At 43.6% G+C, this 20,311-nt stretch overlaps 1 protein-coding gene across 4 annotated transcripts in view; it reads left to right on the top strand.

The window, feature by feature from the left end:
- PLA2G6 (phospholipase A2 group VI) overlaps positions 1 to 20,311 on the top strand; it is a 207,512-nt gene that overhangs the window by 36,798 nt on the left and 150,403 nt on the right. For all 4 annotated transcript variants that reach the window (XM_030208256.1, XM_030208274.1, XM_030208248.1 and 1 more), the window contains exons 4-6: positions 5,899 to 6,082; positions 7,734 to 7,921; positions 12,488 to 12,584. In XM_030208256.1, the coding sequence (XP_030064116.1) occupies positions 5,899 to 6,082; positions 7,734 to 7,921; positions 12,488 to 12,584 (469 nt within the window). The remainder of the gene's footprint in view (positions 1 to 5,898; positions 6,083 to 7,733; positions 7,922 to 12,487; positions 12,585 to 20,311) is intronic.

The raw sequence follows: 20,311 nt of genomic DNA, 5'->3' as shown, positions 1-20,311 counted from the left end.
CATTAGCTCTCAGGGTTTTCACTAAATGTCTAGCGGTAGTTACAGCATCACTATGCAGACTGGGAGTCCGTGCGTTCCTGTATCTCGAGGATTGGCTAGTGAAGAGTACTTCAGAGGACTGTGCTCAGGAGTCCATACAGATGACTATTAAGGTGCTCGTGCTACTAGGGTTTGTTTTAAACTACCCCAAGTCCCATCTCCGCCCTGTCCAGCGATTGGCATTCATAGGAGCCCTGCTCAATACTCGGATGATATGAGACTACCTCCCAGACAGTAGAGTGGACAATCTTCTCGTATCCAAGGTTCGAGCCTCTCAGCAGGTCACAGCTCAACAGATGTTGAGATTGTTGGGCCACATGGCTTCCACAGTGTATTTTACACACATGACATGCCTTCACATGAGATCAGTTCAATGGACCCAGGTAACATGAAAATGCTGCTTAGATAATGGCAAATGGGGTACAGGCACAAGATAAAAGCAGGCAGTTCCCTTGAAATCCGGTGGCGAAACAGGTCCCCGTCGGGATTGCTGCAAGAAGTTAAGTGCTGGCTATTTGTGCTTGATAAAAGAAGTTCTATTTTGATATTTTAATTGCAAAGAAAAAAGAAAAAAAAACAGAGGCTTTTTGACCCATGATCGAGCTATGTACCTATTTAGTGCTAAAAACTGTCTGTGCTGCAGCACTGAGCTCGGTAGGCTTCTGAGGTCTTTTTTCCTCCTAATGAAAAAGTCCAAAACCCTTAAAACAGAAATAATTTGGAGAATATTGATCGTGTTAACACTATAAGAGTATATAAGGAACTTGGAGAAGTTCTGTCGGCTCCGCTGACAGACCTCTTCAATGCTTCCTTAGAAACCGGAGTGGTCCCAATGGACTGGAGAAGGGCGGATGTGGTTCCTTTGCACAAGAGTGGAAGTAAGGAAGAGGTTGGTAATTACAGACCTGTCAGTCTGACCTTGGTGGTGCGTAAGCTAATGGAAACGCTTCTAAAAAGGAGGATTGTGACATTTCTTTAACTACATGGAATGCGGGACCCGAGGCAGCATGGTTTTACTAGTGGCAGGTTGTGTCAGACGAATCTGACTGTCTTCTTCAACTGGGTGACCAAACAGTTGGATGTGGGAGGGGCGCTTGATGTGGTATACTTGGATTTCAGCAAGGACTTTGATACGGTTCTGCACAGGCGACTGATAAATAAATTGAGTGCCTTCAGTGCGGGACCTAGAGTAACTGATTGGGTAAAAAATTGGTTGAATGGTAGGAGACAGAGGATGGTGGTAATTGGAGCTTGCTCTGAGGAAAAGGAGGTCGTCAGTGGAGTACCGCAGGGATCAGTCCTAGGGCCGGCTCTTTTTAACTTCTTTGTGAGCGATATTGCGGAAGGGCTGTCTGGTAAGGTTTGTCACTTTGTGGATGATACTAAACTCTGCAACAGGGTGGACACCCTGGAGGGTGTGAGTGACATGAGGAAGGACCTAGTGAAGCTAGAGGAATGGACCAATATTTGGCAACTAAGGTTTAATCCCAAAAAATGCAGGGTCATGCACTTGGGTCGCAAAAATCCGAGGGAATGGTACAGTATAGGGGGTGTAGTGCTTCAGTGTGCGAAGGAAGAGCGGGACTTGGGGGTGATTGTGTCTGATGACCTTAAAGCTTTCAGACGGGTAGAAAAAGCGACGGCCAAAGCCAGAAGGATGCTTGGGTGCATAAAGAGACGCATTACCAGCAGGAAAAAGGAGGTGATAGTGCTGTTGTATAAGTCTCTGGTGAGGCCTCATTTGGAGTACTGCGTGCAGTTCTGGAGACCGCACCTACGGAAAGATATAAACAGGATGGAGTCGGTCCAGAGGGTGGCTACGAAATTAGTAAGCGGTCTTGAATGCAAAAATTATAGGGACAGGCTTATGAACCTCAATATGTATACGCTGGAAGAGAGGACGGAGAGAGGAGACATGATAGAAACGTTTAAATATCTCAAGGGCATTTATGTACAGGAAGAGAGCCTTTTTCAAATGAAGGAGAGCTCTGGAATGAGGGGGCATATGACAAAGTTAAGAGGGAATAGGCTTAAAAGTAACCTAAGGAAGTATTATTTCACAGAAAGGGTGGTGGAGGCGTGGAATGGCCTCTCGGTGGAGGTGGTGGAGTCGAGGACTGTTCCAGAATTTAAAGCATGGGATAAGCATGTGGGATCGCTTAGGAACAGGAAGAATTAGGGGTTACAGAGGATGGGCAGACTGGATGGGTCATATGGCCTTTATCTGCTGTCATGTTTCTATATATAATATTGTGCACAGTGTTTGGTTAGAGCTATGACTGTGTCAGTAGTCCACTTGCGGTCAGGCTTCATTGAAGACATTTGCAAGGCTGCTGTTGGATTATACTGCACTACTGCATCTTTCCAACTTAACTGCCAGGTAAGTTTTCTCCTTTCAAAATCTTTGGTTAGCTTTACCAGTGATCAGCCGATTAACATTTACCATTTTTATACTTAAAAAAATAATAAAAATTAACTTTAACCATTTTTTCAAAACTGGGCAATCTGGCAGTTCCTCCGGTTTGGCTTTTTTTTTTTTTAAAAGCAGTTTGAGGTTTTATGGTTTTAGTGCCAAGCGTGATATGGCGGGGGAAGTTTTTATTCAGTTGTTCAGAGATGATCTTATATGTTAGCCACCTGCACTGTACTTACCTGTAGCAGGTGTTCTCCGAGGACAGAAAGCTTTATATTCTCACAAGTGGACGACGCTGACCCGCATCGCCCGGTCTAGAATTTACCAAAGTCTACCAAGAGCTTTGTGTAGCATGAGAAATGCTCCACTGTGCATTCATGAGTGCCTTCCCGTTCACCACAAGAATGCAATCTCCTCAGTTTAATACTACAGCAAAAAAAAAAAAGTAAAAAAACTACTAAGGAGACAACTCCAGGGGAAGTGGGAGGGACTGTGAGAATATAAAGCCTGCTGTCCTCGGAGAACATCTGCTACAGGTAAGTACCTGCGCTTTCCTGAGGACAAGCAGGCTTCTAATTCTCATAAGTGGGGAATCAGCAGCATCCAGTCTCACCAAAAACAACAAACACTGGTCAATTGGGCCTCACAATGGCAAGGACAGAACACAGATCAACCTGAAACTATATACAATCTGAATGAGAGTGCAGCCTGTAACAGAATAAAACAGACCTAGGAAGGTGGAGTTGGATTCTAGACCCCAAAGATTCTGCAACACTGTTTGCCTGAACTGACTGTCGCATCGGGTATCCTTCTCTTTTAAATTCTTATTCCTGGAATAGGCAATAACCAATTCTTGAAGCAGTCGTGCCCCTCCAGTATAAGCCAATGCTTCTTCAAGACTTGCTGTATTTGTTTGGCGATGTGTGAATATTTCAAAGTAGAAACCAAATCGGGTGCTTTCTTCGCTGGTTTTACAATCAAAAGGTCTTCTCTGGGCTGTCTACTCGCTCTATCTTGGGGATTAGTGGGTGTAAAAAGTTGTCAACCAAAATGGATCCTTTCCCAGTTACGATGGGTCTTCCTGGTGGTTTATCCAACGATTTGTGGATTTTTGGAAGTGTATATTTTATTTATTTATTTTATACCATTTATACCCCACATTATCCCAAACAAGTTCAGGTTCAATGTGGCTTACAAACTTTAAAGCAAAATACAATAAGGATTAAACAAAAGTAAAAGTAAGACAATAAATCGTAGGGATGATTGTTTCACTAACAAAAATTATTTTTCTTTCTTGGGGGCACTTTTATTAAGGCATGTAAGTGTCTAACCGTGTCCAACGTACGTCAAATTGTGTCCCAGGCGGTAATTCCATTTTTGGTGTGTGCCCAAAACATGCGGTAGAAAATAGTTTCTGTTTTCTACTGCATGGCGCTTACCTGGTGGTAATCGGCAGTTGATGCGCATTGAACGCTTACTGCCTGGTTAGCTCGTGAGACCTTACTGCTAAGTTAATGGATGATGGTAAGGTCTCAGGCCGAAAATTGATGCTCGCTGTTTTTAATTTTGCTGCACATCCATTTTCTGGCACAAAGAAAAAATGCCTTTTTTTCCATCATTCTGAGGAAATGGACCATCGCGCCTCCGAAACACGCGCCTACACCAGCACAGGTCACTTTTAGATGAGTCTTGATAACAATAGATTGGTCAGTTGCCAATGACTGTACAGCACCAGCCTCTTCACAGGTCAAATTGTAAGTGCCATCTGTTCTACAAGTGTATGATGTCACGTTGTACACATTCTTGAAAAGCATGTATCAAAGGATCAGTGGGACCAGGTGGAATCCACTGGGATGGTTCCTTAACTATTGAAATGTCTATATGTGGTACTGGATTCTTAGAAAAAGCCTGGATAATCTGAAGTTTTATACTCAACTGTTTTTGTATTTAACTTTAATGTGAAAAGCCAGTTAATCTGATGGTTCCTCTGGTTTAACTTTTGTTAAAAAGCGGTTTGTGATTTTTATCGGTTTTGACGCCAAGTGCGATATGGTAGGGGAAGTTTTTAATCAGTCGTTCAGAGATGATCTTATTTATGTTATCCCCTGCTACATAGATATAATACTTTTGATATTTATTTTATCTTATTGCATGGCTTTCACCTTACATGTGCCCACCCTCTTTGTTCTTTTTTAGATTTGTTTGTTGTATTATTGCTCTGCACCAGACTTCCCTGTACTTTCTCTGGGGATTTAAGATAAAACAATTATATTTGCAAGACATAATGTTTAAATGTATTTTAGAGGTATACCTCTTTAATATCATTTCCAATACATTGCCCTCTGCTTTTTTAGACCATGATATATTTTTGATTTTAGTTTGTCTTTTTTTTTTTTTTTGTAATTTTAATGAATTTTACAAGAAACACTTGTACAGAAAAGGAGTATTACCATACCATACAAGAAAATATTTTATAAAGAAAATCTATTAAATGATAATTACTGCTAAAGTCCACAATTATAGGCAAGGCACTATTCAAAAATTGGTTAACATAGGAAAAAATGAATAGAACATATTCCCACTTATCCTATCACGGAGTAGATACTAATCGAGGAAGCACCAGAGAGTTTACGGCTGGTTCTTGTCTGGAGTCCAGGAATTTTGCTAATTGATCACTCTCAAAGAAAACATATTTAATAGATTGAAATTTAACAACACATTTATAAGGAAAATTAAGCCAGAAAATTCCCCCCTGTGACAATACATGATCACGAAGTTTCAAAAAAGACTGACGTCTTTTCTGAGTTTGTCTAGCAATATCAGGAAATACTTTGACTTTGCAATTCAGAAAGACTTCATGTCTATGGTTAAAGAAAGTTTTCAAGATCCAGTCCCGATCCGGCTGTAGAACAAAGTCTTTTAGTTTCTGTCTTATTGGGTCGGCATGTAAGTTTTACATTGTGATCTACAACTTATTCCATTCATATTACCCCCTTTGTTAAAAGGCTCAGTATTCATTGTTATCACTTTTACATTTATGGTGATATAGTCTTTATTTTTATTTTCATTTATATATGTATATGATGTCATTGAATGCCGGTTCTGATAATTGTGTTTTATTCATGTAGTTTCACTGTGACCCCTGAGGCAGGCGTTTCCCCACCGAAATACGGACCGTGGCAGGTGCGGCCACTGGTGCTTTGATTAAAGGACTTTTACTCCAGTCCTTTGGCTGGTTGCATTTTGTGGCATCCTCTACTTTTGCGTTATCCAATTTGACTTTACATAGAGGCATTTTCCTGTTTGGTTGTTTTGTTTCAAAGGGTTTTTAGTACATTTTTTACAATTTCATGTTTACACAGTTACTGGCTCCTGACTTGTGTCTCAGAAATGATTGAAAGCCTTTCATTCCTCCTCTTGTTTTTTCCCTGTTGTGTAAATTGCAGGTGTGTAAACAGCACTGAACATGAAGATGGATGTACCCCGTTGCACATGGCATGTAGGAAAGGTGATGTGGAGTGCCTCCGTGAGCTGGTGGAGGAGTGCCAGGCTCGGCAGGACATTGCTGACAAAAAAGGGGAGACCGTCTTTCACTATGCTGCCAGACAGAATAACCCTCAGATTATAGAGGTGAGGGGGTGGGGAGAGTCTGTGTTTTGTTTGTGTGTGTTGGTTCATTTCTGTCTGTCAGGTGTGTGTCTGTGTGTGTATGTTTTGGCTCTATGTATATCTGTGACCCTGAGAACCGAAGAGGGGAGAGGCAGTCTGTTTCACTAGATCAGTGTTTCTGTTAGAGGCCAATTGAATTTCAACTGCTCTCTGAGAGTAGGCTATTCTTGTTCAGGAGGGAGGGGGCAGTGCTCGGATCAGAAGCAGTCACACCCCTTTTTGGTTTTGGTCACAGTTGTGGTTTTGGCCAAAACTGAAAAAAGCAATTTTGGTTAGCCTCTAGTTTCTATTCTGCAGAACCTGTAACTGTTTCTTCCACAGAAACACATTGAGCATTTTATTATTTATTTATTTTTTAGGCGCTTATTTATCTAGAACTCCCAGTCCAATCTGGCCCATTTTTTAATCTTGATATGTTTTTTAGTTTTTTTTGTCTTCTTTCACTGGTTTTTGTTCCCCCATGCCAATTTTTGTTTATGTTCCATTAAAATTTTAAAGAGTTTTTTTCCTGGCGTCAGCTTACACTGTTCTGAACCAGTGGGTGTTATCCCTTCTCACCAGCAGATGGAAGTAGAGAAAACTGAATTCAATAATTACTTCCCCAGTTATAATGTGTGGTCCTCTCTGGAACAATCCAGTATTTTTTTCTCTTCCTTCCAGCAGGTGGTAGGTTGTGTTGTGGTGCTCGGTCCCTGGCCTAGCTCCCCGCTCTGTTGGCTGCAGCCATAAGTGTGGTTTAGCCTAACGGTGGCTCCCAGGTCACAGTCTTGGGATCATATCTGGTTGGGTTCTGAGCTTGGCTCCACAGTCCTCAGTCATACTCCTTAGTGTGGAGGTTTTGGCTCGCCCTCCTCTGATGTAACTTCTTATTTCTGCGAGGGCGGGATACAGTGAGGGAAGGCCCACTGGAGGCGATCTGCCGCTTTCACACAAAAGGCACTGTGCTGTTGATTTCGAGATTTTTTTAAATGCAGGGGACCAGGTAGCAGACAGAAGGGAGCTGAGGGTAATCAGGTGGAGACTGGGAACTGCAGTGCCGGGGGCCTGGGAGCAGGAGAGGGCGAGATGCACCGGGCCCGGCGAATTTTGCCCCCCCCCCCCCCTTTTGGCAGCCCTGGCCCAAGGAGCACAACCTGCTCCTTGGGTATTCTCCTTTGGCGCTCACACCGCTAGCGTCTGTTTAAAATACTCTGACAAAACAGGAAGTCCGCTTACATTAGTGGTCACTTGACTGCCTATCATTTTGTGTCAGACTCCAGCACAGCAAACCACTTTAGTTCTATAATGCAGAATTTATTTTCTGTAGTATGTAACATACTTTAGATACATGTGAATGTGCCACTTAATTGCAGCATGCTTCAGAAGTGGGGACAGGATATTCCTACTGATCTGTCATAGGAAACTGGGAGCTGTGTCTGTAGTTGTGCATGCAGGTGTACCTGCTTGTGTGAGTTGGAACTTGCACTGCTGCTTCTCTTGTTTATGCACCGTAGATAACGGGAGAACATCCAGCAGCTTAGATTTGTGAATATGGGAAAGAGAAATATATTTGTCAGATGAGCAGCCCAAGCCCAACATCAACCGTTCTCTTTATTTTTCCCCCCCCCAACAGATACTGGCCATGAATCCATCCATTGGTGTGAACCACCTCAGCCAGAGTGGTGAGACCCCACTCCATGTGGCATGCCGCTTGGGTAAAGAGGGTGCGGTCCAGGCCCTCCTCCGCTGTCAAGCCAAGCATGATGCCATAGGCCGTCACGGTTATCCTATTCACACAGCCATGAAATATGTTCAGAAGGGGTACGTGGAGCCTTGTCTTACAGCAGAACCAAGTGGGAAAAATGTGGTCACATTGACATGAATCCCAATATATTCTTTTTGTCTGAGACTTCCCCCTATTTTTTGCAGTAAAATAATGAAGTGATAAATAATGAAACTACTCAGGGTCTGGCAAACCCCTGCAAGTAATTTTAACCCACATGATTTGCTGTAATAACGAACATGAAAGTGCATGCATGCTTTAGCTTTCGTTATTTTTCCCTTGAAAGCTTAGCCACTGAGAACTGTGCCTGCATTCCCTGTAGGTACATTTTCTGATGGAAACTGTGTGTTTAGTTTTGTTTATAAAAATTAGCATGTATTGTTCCATCCCTCTCCTTCAGGAACACCTCTAGACAGTGCAGGTCAAAATACCCATGTTATTGCACATTGCACTGGTTTGACGTGCAGTGAGAGCAGTATTCAAAGCCTCCGCTTTACCAGAGGGAATTGTTTTGATTGTTTCCATTTTGTTTGTGAGCAGCCCAGGTCAGGATGTATCCAATTCCGATAGTATTTTACCAGAAGACCTGCTGACGTAGATCCTTTTTCTAAAATCAATGCAGATGTACAAGTACATGTCTATGCACCGATTAGGTACATCGGATGCAACCATTTTACAAAGTAGAGTCTAAAACATTAGTATTTCAGAGTCTAGGTACAAAAGTGCCGATACATAGACATATATGTGTGACTGACCCATTCTGTATGATGTGTTCACTATTTGAAAGTTTAAGTAATTTCTTACACTTATGGATCCACGAACTGTTACTCCTGTGACATTTTAGCAATAAACAGTATAAGAGACAAAGGGTTTTTATGGCGATGAAGAAATTGGACCCATGTTATTTCCTCCGTACCCTATTTCAAAAAATATGTAGGGTGGAGGTAGGGGTACAGAGGCTTTTTTCCTTTCTCATTAATTATTTTGTTGCACTTCACAGGCATATAGTGCTATACAAAGTATCTTGCAATTTATTTTTGTATTTCTATTCATTTTGGAAACCTACACATCTAAATTACAGAGCTGATTCAGTACAGAGCCTACAGTCATTCAGCACAATTGATTTTAGGTGGAAAAATCCACTGTGGAATTAAGGGGATGACCTCCTCAAATTCCTCCAGTAGAGTGCTGCCCAAAATGAACATTTCTTTTTTTTAAAGCAAAACTTATATGTACCCAGAAGTAGCTGTAAATCCCAGAGTTCTTCATAGTGATCATAAATGTGCATTCTCCTTTTGACATGGGAAAAATATGTGTATTTTTTTGGTTCCACGCTAGTTCTGCCCAAACCATACCCCTTTCAATGTGCACATATTATACAGATTTACACATCTAAATCCCGGCTTTCAACATTTGATATATGTTTGTAAATGCTGGCATTCGTATATGTAAATCACGAATAGAGCTTTTAAAGTAAAGGCAAAATCTTCTATTCAGGCCCTGAGCAGATCTAAGCACTAGTGACATCACTGTTTAAGTATCCTGTACAGTCTGTCACTAGCCAGTATTTCTCAATCTCCAGCAGATGGTAGTGAGGCATCCTGTGCAGCTGGGTACCGGTTGGTAGTTTGGGACAGTACAGTTAAAAGCAAATAGGTCCTAGCCCAGACAGTATCTGGGGGCTTTCTCATTGATACTTGGCAAGGAAAGGTGTTTCTGACCATGGAAAGGGTTTGGAAATTACAAGATCTGATCAAATCTCTCTGCTAGAGTACTAAGCTGAAAGCCTGGGATTATCTCTAGGTTTTGGGATCAATGGCAGCAACCACAGACTGAGTACCATAGGCAAGAGTGTACATACATCTCTTGAAAGGTCCCTGCTTTCTCTTTTAGTCGTTCCACAGTCGAGATTGGGGGGAAGTGTTGGAGGAAAAGCAAGGAAAAGTCTATTTTTGAGGCTTCAGGAAGCCAATGTGATTAAAGGGATGGAACTCAAATCGTCAGCTTGGACGGTGGTAATAGATGCCAATCTCTGGGGCGCTGAGGAGCTGTTGTTAAGGTCAGGTAGCTCAGAGTCATTGGTTGGAGGTGGCAGCAGCCTGGCCCATAAGCAGTTTGGAAGCTTGAGCAATGAAAAATTGCATTACAAGCATTCTGTCCAGTGTTGCAGGAGAAAGAGGTATGTCTGCTATCGATAATGCCACGGCTGTGATGTGTATGAATCAACAGGGAGGAACCAAAAGTTGAGTGGCAAAGGAAATTGCTTTGTGCCCAGCTATCAAACCTTCCACGTCCTACAGTTGTCTGCAGAACATGTGGCAGAGATGCAGAATGGGAAAGTAGAGTTTAGCGTAAGAAGTTTTCACAAACGTTGTCAATCACTGGAGAAAACTGATGATGGGCTTAATGGCATCCAGGCACAATGCAAAGGTTCCTAAGTAAATTTGTGGAAGAAGGAAATGGTACTCAGTGGGCGTTGATGTTTTGATTCAGCTGTGTTCTTGAGCAGGCTTGCTCTTTGTTCTATCCTTGGCTGTACCTGGGACAAGCCATTTAGTGGATAAAGATTCACAGCGGAGGAGTGATTCTGGTGGCTCCAGATTCGACTTGAAGACCTTGTACAGGGATCTGAAAAGACTTTGGTACATGGTCCCTTGACTCTTCTGGACAAGAAGGATCTTCTGGTACAGCAGCCAGTAAGGATGTCAGATATGCCCTCATTTTTTCTGTCTTTAAAGGGTGAGATTTCAGAGATGAAGTTAGTATACCTAAGTTATAAATCCCTTTCAGAGTCTAGAAAGGTATATATCCTTGGTGTATATAAGAGAAGAGTGTGGAGAATTTTTACGCATTGGTGTCAAGATCATCAGGTTATTCCTTTGAAGGCGACTGTTTGTGATATTTTGGAATTTTTGCAAGATGATCTTGAGGGGTCTAGTCTTGGCTTCTCTAAAAGTGCACTTGGCAGCTATTGCTTGCTACAGAGGTCTTGTTTGAGGGCAATCCTTAGCATTGCATCAGGATATTGTGAGATTATTTTCAAGGTGTTAATTTAGTCCTACCTCTGAGAACTTGAATTTAGTTCTGTCAGTGCTGGTACAGGGACCTCTTGAGCCTTGCAGGAAAGCTACATTGAAACATCTGTGTGGAAGGTGACCTTTTTAGTCGCTATTACTTCTGCAAGGAGAATCTCCGAGTAACAGGCTTTGCAGGTCAGGAACATAGTTGGTAATGTAGAAAGAAAAAAGCAATACTCCACCCAGTACCTTCCTTTTTGCGAAAGGTGACAGTGGCCTTCTATGTGAAACTGGTCCATTGCTCTTTCAATATTTAAGAAACCTGGTGAAGGAAGCATGGACAGTCAAAGTAATCTATTTAGAAATTGGCAGGGCCTTAAGGATTTATGTAAACATCTTCTTTTTTAATAATATTATTATTATTATTATTATTATTATTATTGACAAAAATCAAATCAAGTTACAATAAAAAAATGCAATACTTTTATTGGAACAATCAACTCTCTTCACAATGATCCCAATTCACACATCATGACATTTTGTTTTGTTACAGTGCAGCTAACTTCCCCTCCTCCCCCCCAACTAGACCATAAGGATTTATTTGAAGAGAACAGAGGAGTTTAGGCGCTCAGGCTAGTTATGTTATCCGGGGGAGCTAGAAAGGGAGAAGCAGCATCCAAAGTGTCCATGTCATTGGATTAAGATATCAGCTTATATGTGGAGGCCATTCAGTTCCTGAGGGTTGGAAGGCACATTCTGCCAGGGGGCAAGCAGCTTTTTGGGCTGGTTATATGCATATTCCACCAGTGGAATATTTGCAGGGCAGCCACCTGGGCATTTGCTTAGTTCGTTTGTGAAGCACTACTTGTTGGATATACAGGCAAAACAGGATGCAGTATTTGAGGCCAAAGTTTTGTGTTCAGGCCTTACTAGTTCCTTCCCATAAAGTAATTCTGCTTTGGTAGTTCCCAAGTGTCTGGATTGGTCTGGTGAGATGATAAGGAAATTGAATTTAGACCTTATTTGCTAATTTTCCTTGAGTCCCTCTAGACCAGTCCAGAACCTTCTCTTCAGAGAACATTAATAAGAAGACAGTCCCTATACCTAAGGTAACGAGATGGTTTGCTTTCATGTGTTTTGTCTTGGCTTTGTTCAGTCACAATTTGTATATTAATTTTCAGGTTCTCTGCGATTCCTTTGTTTGAGGATTAATGCCTTGGCATAGTAATATGCTTTGTTATTGAAACAGTGGCTAGTGACAGGCTGCACAAGATACTTAGTGATGTCATGAGTCTGATAGTTCTTTTCAGGATTTCCCCAGTGAATATATATGAGATCTATTTGCACTGCCTCCATTGTATGCAAATAGATCTCATGCATGTCATTGGGAAAATCCTGAAAAGCCAACCTGGCGAAGGCTGAGGTTAGACACCCTTGATAGATACATATGTGGCTGTGTAGTACTGCATACACTTTATAGTACTACAGAAATGTTTTAATAATATCTGTAGTGAGCTCTCGTTTTTGGGGTTGTATAATATGAAGTTTTTTTCCCTTCACTTGTTCTCTGGCACTTTTCCACTCCAGGTGTGCCGAAAATATTCTTGATGTGTCTCGCAGCCAGGTGCTGGCAGAGGATCCCCGTTACGGAGGAACCCCCCTCCACTGGGCAAAGAGCGCCGAGGTATGAGAAATATTTGCTCAAAAACATATCTTGGAATGTCTTTCAGTTACAATTCAAACTGTTCAGGGAGAAAATAAGTATTGCAACCATTTCAAAGGGGTTAAATATCTTTAGGTAGTAATTTCTGTAAGGAGCCACCTACATTTAGGTGGCAAGAACGCATGTAAAGCCAGCATTCTGGTAATGTGCCCATATAATTGACCATTTTCCGGCTACATGGTGTTCTGTAAGTACGTCTTCCAAACACACGTGTAGTCACTTGAAATTTGTGTGATTTGTAATACTGGATCTTTTTATCTATGGAGGAAAAAGCCTCTGCTTGTCTGTGGTCTAATTTGAACTTCTGTATGACTCACAGACACTTTCTTCATCGGCTAAAAAAACCTCCAGTTGAATATTCGTCAGATACTTCTAACCTATGGCACTTAACTTATAGCACTTATCTTGATTGCATTTCCGATGGATATACACGTAAATATTGTTCACATCTGGAGGTTTTTTGCTGATGAAGAAAGAGTCTGTGAGTCATACAGAAGTTCAAATTAGACCACAGACAAGCAGAGGCTTTTTCCTCAATAGATAAAAAGATCCAGTATTACATCACACAAATTTCAAGTGACTACATGTGTGTTTAGAAGAAGTCTTCAAAAGTTGGTGGTCATAGTTTCAGCCAATTAGAAGTGTTCTGTAAGTACATATCAATATTCAATAACACCTTACTATTCAGATGGTGTTTACAGGGGTAGAATTTGGATGGACTGTAGGTGGGGCGCAGCTCTATGTGTGCACATTATAAAATGGGCATATAGATAGATCCAAGATGGCCGCGCTCTGTTAAGACGCTGTGGGTCGTGTTTCTCCTGTTGTTAAAGAAATGCCGAAACGACGAGGGAGAACAGCGGTCAGAGCTTCCCCGCTACCCCCCTCTTTACCTGGTCCAATGGATCGATATTTCTGACCACAAGGAGCTGTTCATGAAGGCGGAACGCCGCTGGTAGGGAACGCCGGCGACCGGGAGATTTCGGCTTCCCCCAGCTTTGAAACCACTCTGAGCCCCGCTGCACGCACTCCCCAGCCGATTGGTGCGAGTTCCTTCCTCTCTGAATCGACGGGGTCCCCCTTGGAAGGTGTTATGGGCCCAGAAGAACGTCGTGGAGAAGCTTCAATTACATCTGAGGAGGGACTGGAGGGCAGTTTGCTCATAGAACTGCCGCGGAATGAGGGGAGAGGAGCTGAGGGACAAAGTGCGAGCCATGAGCAGTCTTCTGAAAGGTTTGTACTTCCCAAAGAGTTGGTAGCCAAACCAAAAGAAGTGACTTTAGATGCTTTATGGGATTTAGTGTCTAACCTGGGACAGACCTTCTTGAAGCAGATTAATGATGTTTCACCAAAAATAAAGACTTTAGAAACTGACTTACAAAAAAAAGAGGAAGAAATCAAGGTTTTAAATGATAAAGTTGAAAAAATGGATCATAAGATCAAGAACTTTGAAACGTTACAACCTACAATGATAAAAGATTTGACAAACCTCAGGCAAAAAAATGGAGATTTTCGATAATTATACTAAAAACCATAACCTGAGATTTGTTAATTTTCCCAAAATACAAAATGTTGCTCCTCATGAATTGTTAAAACGTTATCTTCGGGAAGTTTTGAATATACCAGAACAGAATCTACCACCGTTTTCCCAAGTATATTATATCCCAGGGAAGAACCTGAATCAAGTAGTTGAAAACCCTATAGATGTTTCTCTTTTGCTTGAGACTTCTGACACTGAACTAGCAACAGCCGCCACTTTGGTGGCGACGGTTGCGCTATTGCCTGTCAAAGATTGGATTTTCCGTTTGTTTTTCCGAAATAAGGATAAAATCTTTTTAAGTTTCAAAGTACTGTTATTTCCTGATGACTCTAAGGAGACAAGACAACGGAGGAAACAATTTTTGCTCCTTAGGCCAGAAATTTTGCACTTGGGGGGCACCTTTTTTTTAAGATACCCCTGCAAGTGCTTAGTAAGGCTTAGGGAGAAGAAATATGTATTTACAGAACCTGCACATGTATCGACACTTGTAACCTCAGTAAAAATGGAGAAGCATTAAAGAAAGGAATAACTCCACTTAACAGAGATTGGAATCCGGCATTATTTTCCTATCTATATATGTCTCCCTTTGATTTCCTAAAATCTTGGATCTCAATTCATGGACTTGTGTCATTTATCCCTTGAGAATGTAATTTTATTTTCTCTTTTTCCTTTTTCCAATGTACAAGTTTATTTGATACAGACACTTTTCCACACAAGATGTTTCTTGTATATATTGTTTAAATGAATAAATAAATTAAAAAAATAAAATAAAATGGGCATATATTCCTTAACAATTTTGGCACTAGTGTTTGCACTAGTTCTATGACTGGTGAAAGTGATCATGCTTAAAATATAGGTGCATTTTTGACTATTACCTTAGTATTCTATAAGGAAAAGTAGGCTCTTGGGCACATTCATTGCGCCTAAAAGTAGGTATCACTATAGAATTACACTTTTTTTTTTTTTGGGGGGGGGGGGGGGGGGAATTCTATAATGAATGCTGAATTAGACATCAAGTTGCAGCGTGCTAATTCTATAATGGTATCTGTGCATCCAGATTCACAGAATACCAATGTAAATGAGCATTTCTGTGCCGTGTCAATAGCATACACTTAGGTGTGGCATTTTAGCATATAATTTGTAGACTACTGTGTTAATATGTAAACGTGGGACCCCCCAGCCCCCTGCAGTTATACACTTAGCATGTTGTATGCCAATGTTATAGAATCCTCCTGAGCATGCAGCTAGCGCATACTTGTTTTATTTATTTATTTGTGACTTGATGTAGAAATATGACGGCAGATAAGGGCCAATTGGGCCATCCAGTCTGCCCATCCTCTGTAAACCACTAACTCTTCCTTTCTTAAGGGATCCCACATGCCTGTCTCATGCTTTCTTAAATTCTGACACAGTCCTTGTCTCCATGAGCCCCACCAGGAGGCCATTTTACACATCCACCACCCTTTCTGTGAAAGAGTATTTTCTTAGATTCCTCCTAAGCCTATTTCTTCTTAACTTCATCGTATGCCCCGCCTCATTCCTGAGTTTTCCTTCATTTGAAAAAGACTCACCTCCTGTACATTAATACCACTGAGGTATTTAAATGTCTCTATCATATCCCCTCTCGCCTGCCTCTCTTCCAACGTATAGGTGTTGAGGTTCCTAAGCCTGTCCCTATGTTTTATGACCATCTTGTTATCACTACAAGGGTTACACTCCATATTAGTTAGTCACACTGTATTATATACCCATCAACTCGACTACTATAAATGTTATATATATCAAAATATAACTACTCTTTATTGCTCACCACATTCTCACTCATAAACAATTGTTCCTTAGCGTCCCTCCGGACCGGACCAGGATTGGACTGATGGGTTGTGCTCGCCTACCAGCAGGTGGAGACTGAGAAAAACTCTGACTCTAGAGAGCCAATAGGAGCCCTGGCCATGTGACCTTAGCCCCAGTATTTTCTCAGTCTCCCAGCAGGTAGGAAGCGAGCCCATTAGTCTCTCTCTTTCTCTTTTAGAGGTTTACAATAAGAACAACATTGCTACCTCTTCTTCTGTGCCTAGGAATTCTCTGTTAGACGCTGGTCAGGTAGGGACTTCTTTTCCTTTCTTTTACAGCCTCTGGGGGTGTCAAACTCGGATGTCTCCGGGTCCCTCCCCCCTTCCTCCCCATCTCCCATACTTAGCTGGGAAGGACTACCCTTTGTTTAGAAAGGTGTATGTCTTTGGGAGAGGCAGCCACTATAGAAAGTTAAATCTTATAAGTATTTTAAGGAGCAAGCTACATCCCCCGGCTTCTAACGAGCAGACAGCTATGTGTTGTTCTATTACTCTTCAGCGGAGTTTTCCCCATTACTTTAACGAGCAGGCAGCTCTGGTTGCTGTTTTTAGGTGTCTATATTATCTAGCTGGTTAAAAAAAAAAAAAAAAGAGGCAGCAGTAATTTGGAGGAGTTTAGGTGTAAAAAAAAAAAAAAAAATTAAAGACAACTTGTCCCCACTGACTGAATGAGCAGACAGCTCCGTTTGATTGCATGGGAATGCTGTGAGTCAGCTGTGTAAAAAAAAAAAAAAGAGTAAGCGGCAGCCAATCCTGGTCCGGTCCGGAGGGACTAAAGGAAAGCAAATTAGCAGGTAAGATCTAATTTCTCCATCTCACATATACTATCAAGTCTCTTTAAGTGTTCAAACATATGAACTGTAAAATACATAAGTGTCTACATAATATGTAGTTCATAGCCTGAGACCGTTTACCAGTTTTGTAGCCACCTTCTGGACCAGCTCCATCCTGTTTATATCCTTCTGTAGGTGTGGTCTCCAGAATTGCACACAGTACTCTAAGTGGGGCCTCACCAGAGACTTATACAAGGGCATATCACCTCTTTTTTTTTTTTTTTTTCCTGCTGGTCAACCCTCTCCTTATGCAGCCAAGCATCCTTCTGGCTTTGACTGTCTCTTTTTCTGCCTGTTTGGGGACCTTAAGGTCATCAGACACAATCACTCCCAAATCCCGCTCTGTTTTTCGTTCGCAGAAGCAGTTCACCTGTATTGTACCACTTCCCTGGATTCTTGTAACCCATGTACATGACCCTGCATTTCTTAGCAGTTGCCAATGATAGGACCATTCTTCAGGCTTTGCCAGATCCTTCCTCATGTCATCCACACCTTCCAGGGTGTCCACCCTATTACAGAGTTTGGTATCATCTGCAAAGAGACAAACCGTACCAGACATCCCTTCCGCAATATCACTCACAAAGATGTTAAAAAGAGCCAGCCTGAGGACCGACCCCTGTGGTACACCACTGATAACATCCTTTTCCTCAGAGCAAGCTCCATTTACAAGTACCCTCTGTCTCCTTCCATTTAACCAATTTTTAACCCAGTCAGTCACTTTAGGTTCCATACAGAGGGCACTCAGTTTATTTATCAGTCGCCTGTGCGTAACCGTGTCAAAGGCTTTGCTAAAATCCAAGTACACCACATCTAGCTCACCTCCCAAGTCCAACTATTTGGTCACCCAGTCAAAGAAATCAATCAGGTTTGTCTGACATGACCTTCCTATAGTGAAGCCATACTGTCTCAGGTCCTGCAGCCCATTCAGTTTGAGAAACCTCACAATCCTCCACTTTAGAAGCGTTTCCGTTAGTTTGCTCACCACCGAGGTCAGATTGATAGGTCTGTAATTTCCAACCTCCTCCTTACTTCTGCTCTTGTGCAGAGGGATCACATCTGCCCTTTTCCAGTCCTCTGGGACCACTCCAGACTCTAAGGAAGCATTGAAGAGGTCAGACAGCTGAGCCGCCAGAACCTCTTGGAGTTCCTTGAGCACCCTCTGATGCACCCCATCAGGCCCCATCGTTTGTCTACTTTTATTTTAGCTAGCTGCTCACGAACACAGTCTTCTGAGAATCGGTCCCAGTCTACCATGCATCCATCAGCATTAGCATTTGTGAATATAGGTATAACACAGTCACCATAAAGGCATTATCCATTTAGTTTAGGCCTAAATGAAATGGATAAATTATCCATATAGCTTGAAACTTCAGTGCAGTAATGTCAATTATAAAGGTTTCAACCTATCTGCTAAATAGACTTGCAACATTCATAATTCTATCACGTTAAAAAGCAATACTGCATAACTGATTTTTCTTATTGCACTGCTGAGTTGAGTATTTTATCCCTTTTAGGGCTTACAGTTTACCTTATGTATACCCCCTTCCAACCATATGACTAATTTAAATGCTAATCCAAATAAGATTGAAACAATGGTTAAGGCTGTTAGTATGTCAGTGCTGGGACAGATCTGTCAACTTGAGTCTCTTAGCACATTGTCTTCAGACACAAAATATTTTGTCAGCAATAACTATAATTCCTTACAGCATGGTTGTCGGACATATGGCCTGCTGAGGTCCTTCACCTGGCCTCCCACTCCACGCAGGTGAGGATGGACCTGAAAGGCACACTTCTAACCATGCAGTATGATCCTACTGCAAAAGAAGCAGTCTTTCTCCGAGGACAAGCAGGCTGCTTGTTCTCACGACTGGGTGACGTCCGCGGCAGCCCCCACCAACCGGAAAAAAGCTTCGCGGGACGGTCGGCACGCAGGGCACGCCCACCGCGCATGCGCGGCCGTCTTCCCGCCCGTGCGCGACCGCTCCCGCCAGTTCCTTTTTTTCCGCGCCTGGAGAGAGTCGTGCCTGTGCCGCTCTCTCTTCTTCAGCCCCGGAAAACCGTCGCGTTTACGCGAACTTCTTCGTTTATTTCTTCTTTTGTTTAGTTGCCGCGCGCTCCTCGTTTCTTTTCAAAAAAAAAAAAAAAAAAAGGAGCACGCGCTCCCATTTTCCCTCGCTTCCAGCGGGGACGTTGCATTGCGGCCTAGTGGCCGCACGATCGTTTCTTTTTCGAGGTGTGATTTCTGCCACCATCGACAACTTTAATTTCGCCGACGCGATTTTTCCGTCGATGTCCTCGAAGGTCCCGAGTGGATTTAAGAAGTGTGGTCGGTGCGGCCGGCCCATCTCGCAGACCGACACCCACGCTTGGTGCCTCCAGTGCCTCGGGCCGGAGCACAATTTCAAGTCGTGTCCCCTGTGTCTCGGTCTCCGGAAACGGACTCAGGTTGCGAGGCAAGTTCAACGGGACCGTATTTTTGGAACTTGCGCCGGCCCCTCGACGTCGACCTCGACGGCATCGGTACCGACGCCCGGCCCTTCGGTACCGGTATCGATGCCTGAGACATCGGCACCGATGGCATCGACCCCAGGAGAACAGGTCCCGTCGGCCCGCCGGTCCGCCGGTGAGGGTAGAGGTGAGAGGCCGCGTGGGCAGTCGGCCCCGGTCACTCCCTCAGCCCATGGCCCACGGGACCGAACCCTGTCTGACCCGGTCCCTCGAGACCGAGGGGGATCGTCATCCTCCTCCTCCATGCCTCCCGGCACCGGTGACGGGCATCGGAAGAAGGATAAGAAGCGCCGTCACCGGTCGCCCTCGATGCATATCGGAGAGGAGTCGACGCCGAAGCGTCTCCATCGAGAGGAGAGATCCCCGTAGGTGATAGAGGTGCCGACGCAACAGGGTCCCGGCACCTCGGTGTCGTCTCCTGGCTCCCATCAGATTCTGGCACCGACACCCCTACCGGCCCCACCGCCTTTCCCGGCAGCGGGCCTGGACGAGTGCCTCAGAGCCATCCTTCCGGGGATCCTGGAAGGGCTGATGCGCCAGGCTGTGCCGGCGCCGGGGGTGCTTGCGCCCTCGGCGCCGATGACTGTGGCGCCGGCGAGCTCTAGCCCGGCGCCGGGGCAGTCGACACCGCCGCCGCTTGCGGTGCCGGTCTCGACCGCCACGCAGGTGGAGTCCCCGTCGACGTCGATGGAGGGAGCTCCGTCCCCGCCGACGCGGGAGCCCATCGCTCGACGACACCGAGACCTTGGTGCCTCGACGTCGAGCCGGGCCCGGTTCAGGACTCAGCTACATGAGCTTATGTCCGATACCGAGGATGAGGACTCGTGGGGGGAAGAGGAGGACCCTAGATATTTCTCCTCAGAGGAGTCTACGGGCCTTCCCTCGGACCCCACGCCTTCACCGGAGAGGAAGCTCTCGCCTCCTGAGAGTCTCTCCTTTGCCTCCTTTGTGCGGGAT

This window comes from Microcaecilia unicolor, chromosome 1 (assembly GCF_901765095.1).
Source record: "Microcaecilia unicolor chromosome 1, aMicUni1.1, whole genome shotgun sequence".
NCBI lineage: Eukaryota > Metazoa > Chordata > Amphibia > Gymnophiona > Siphonopidae > Microcaecilia > Microcaecilia unicolor.
Note: the sequence above shows the minus strand (reverse complement) of the source record. Positions and strands in the feature narration are given on the sequence as shown.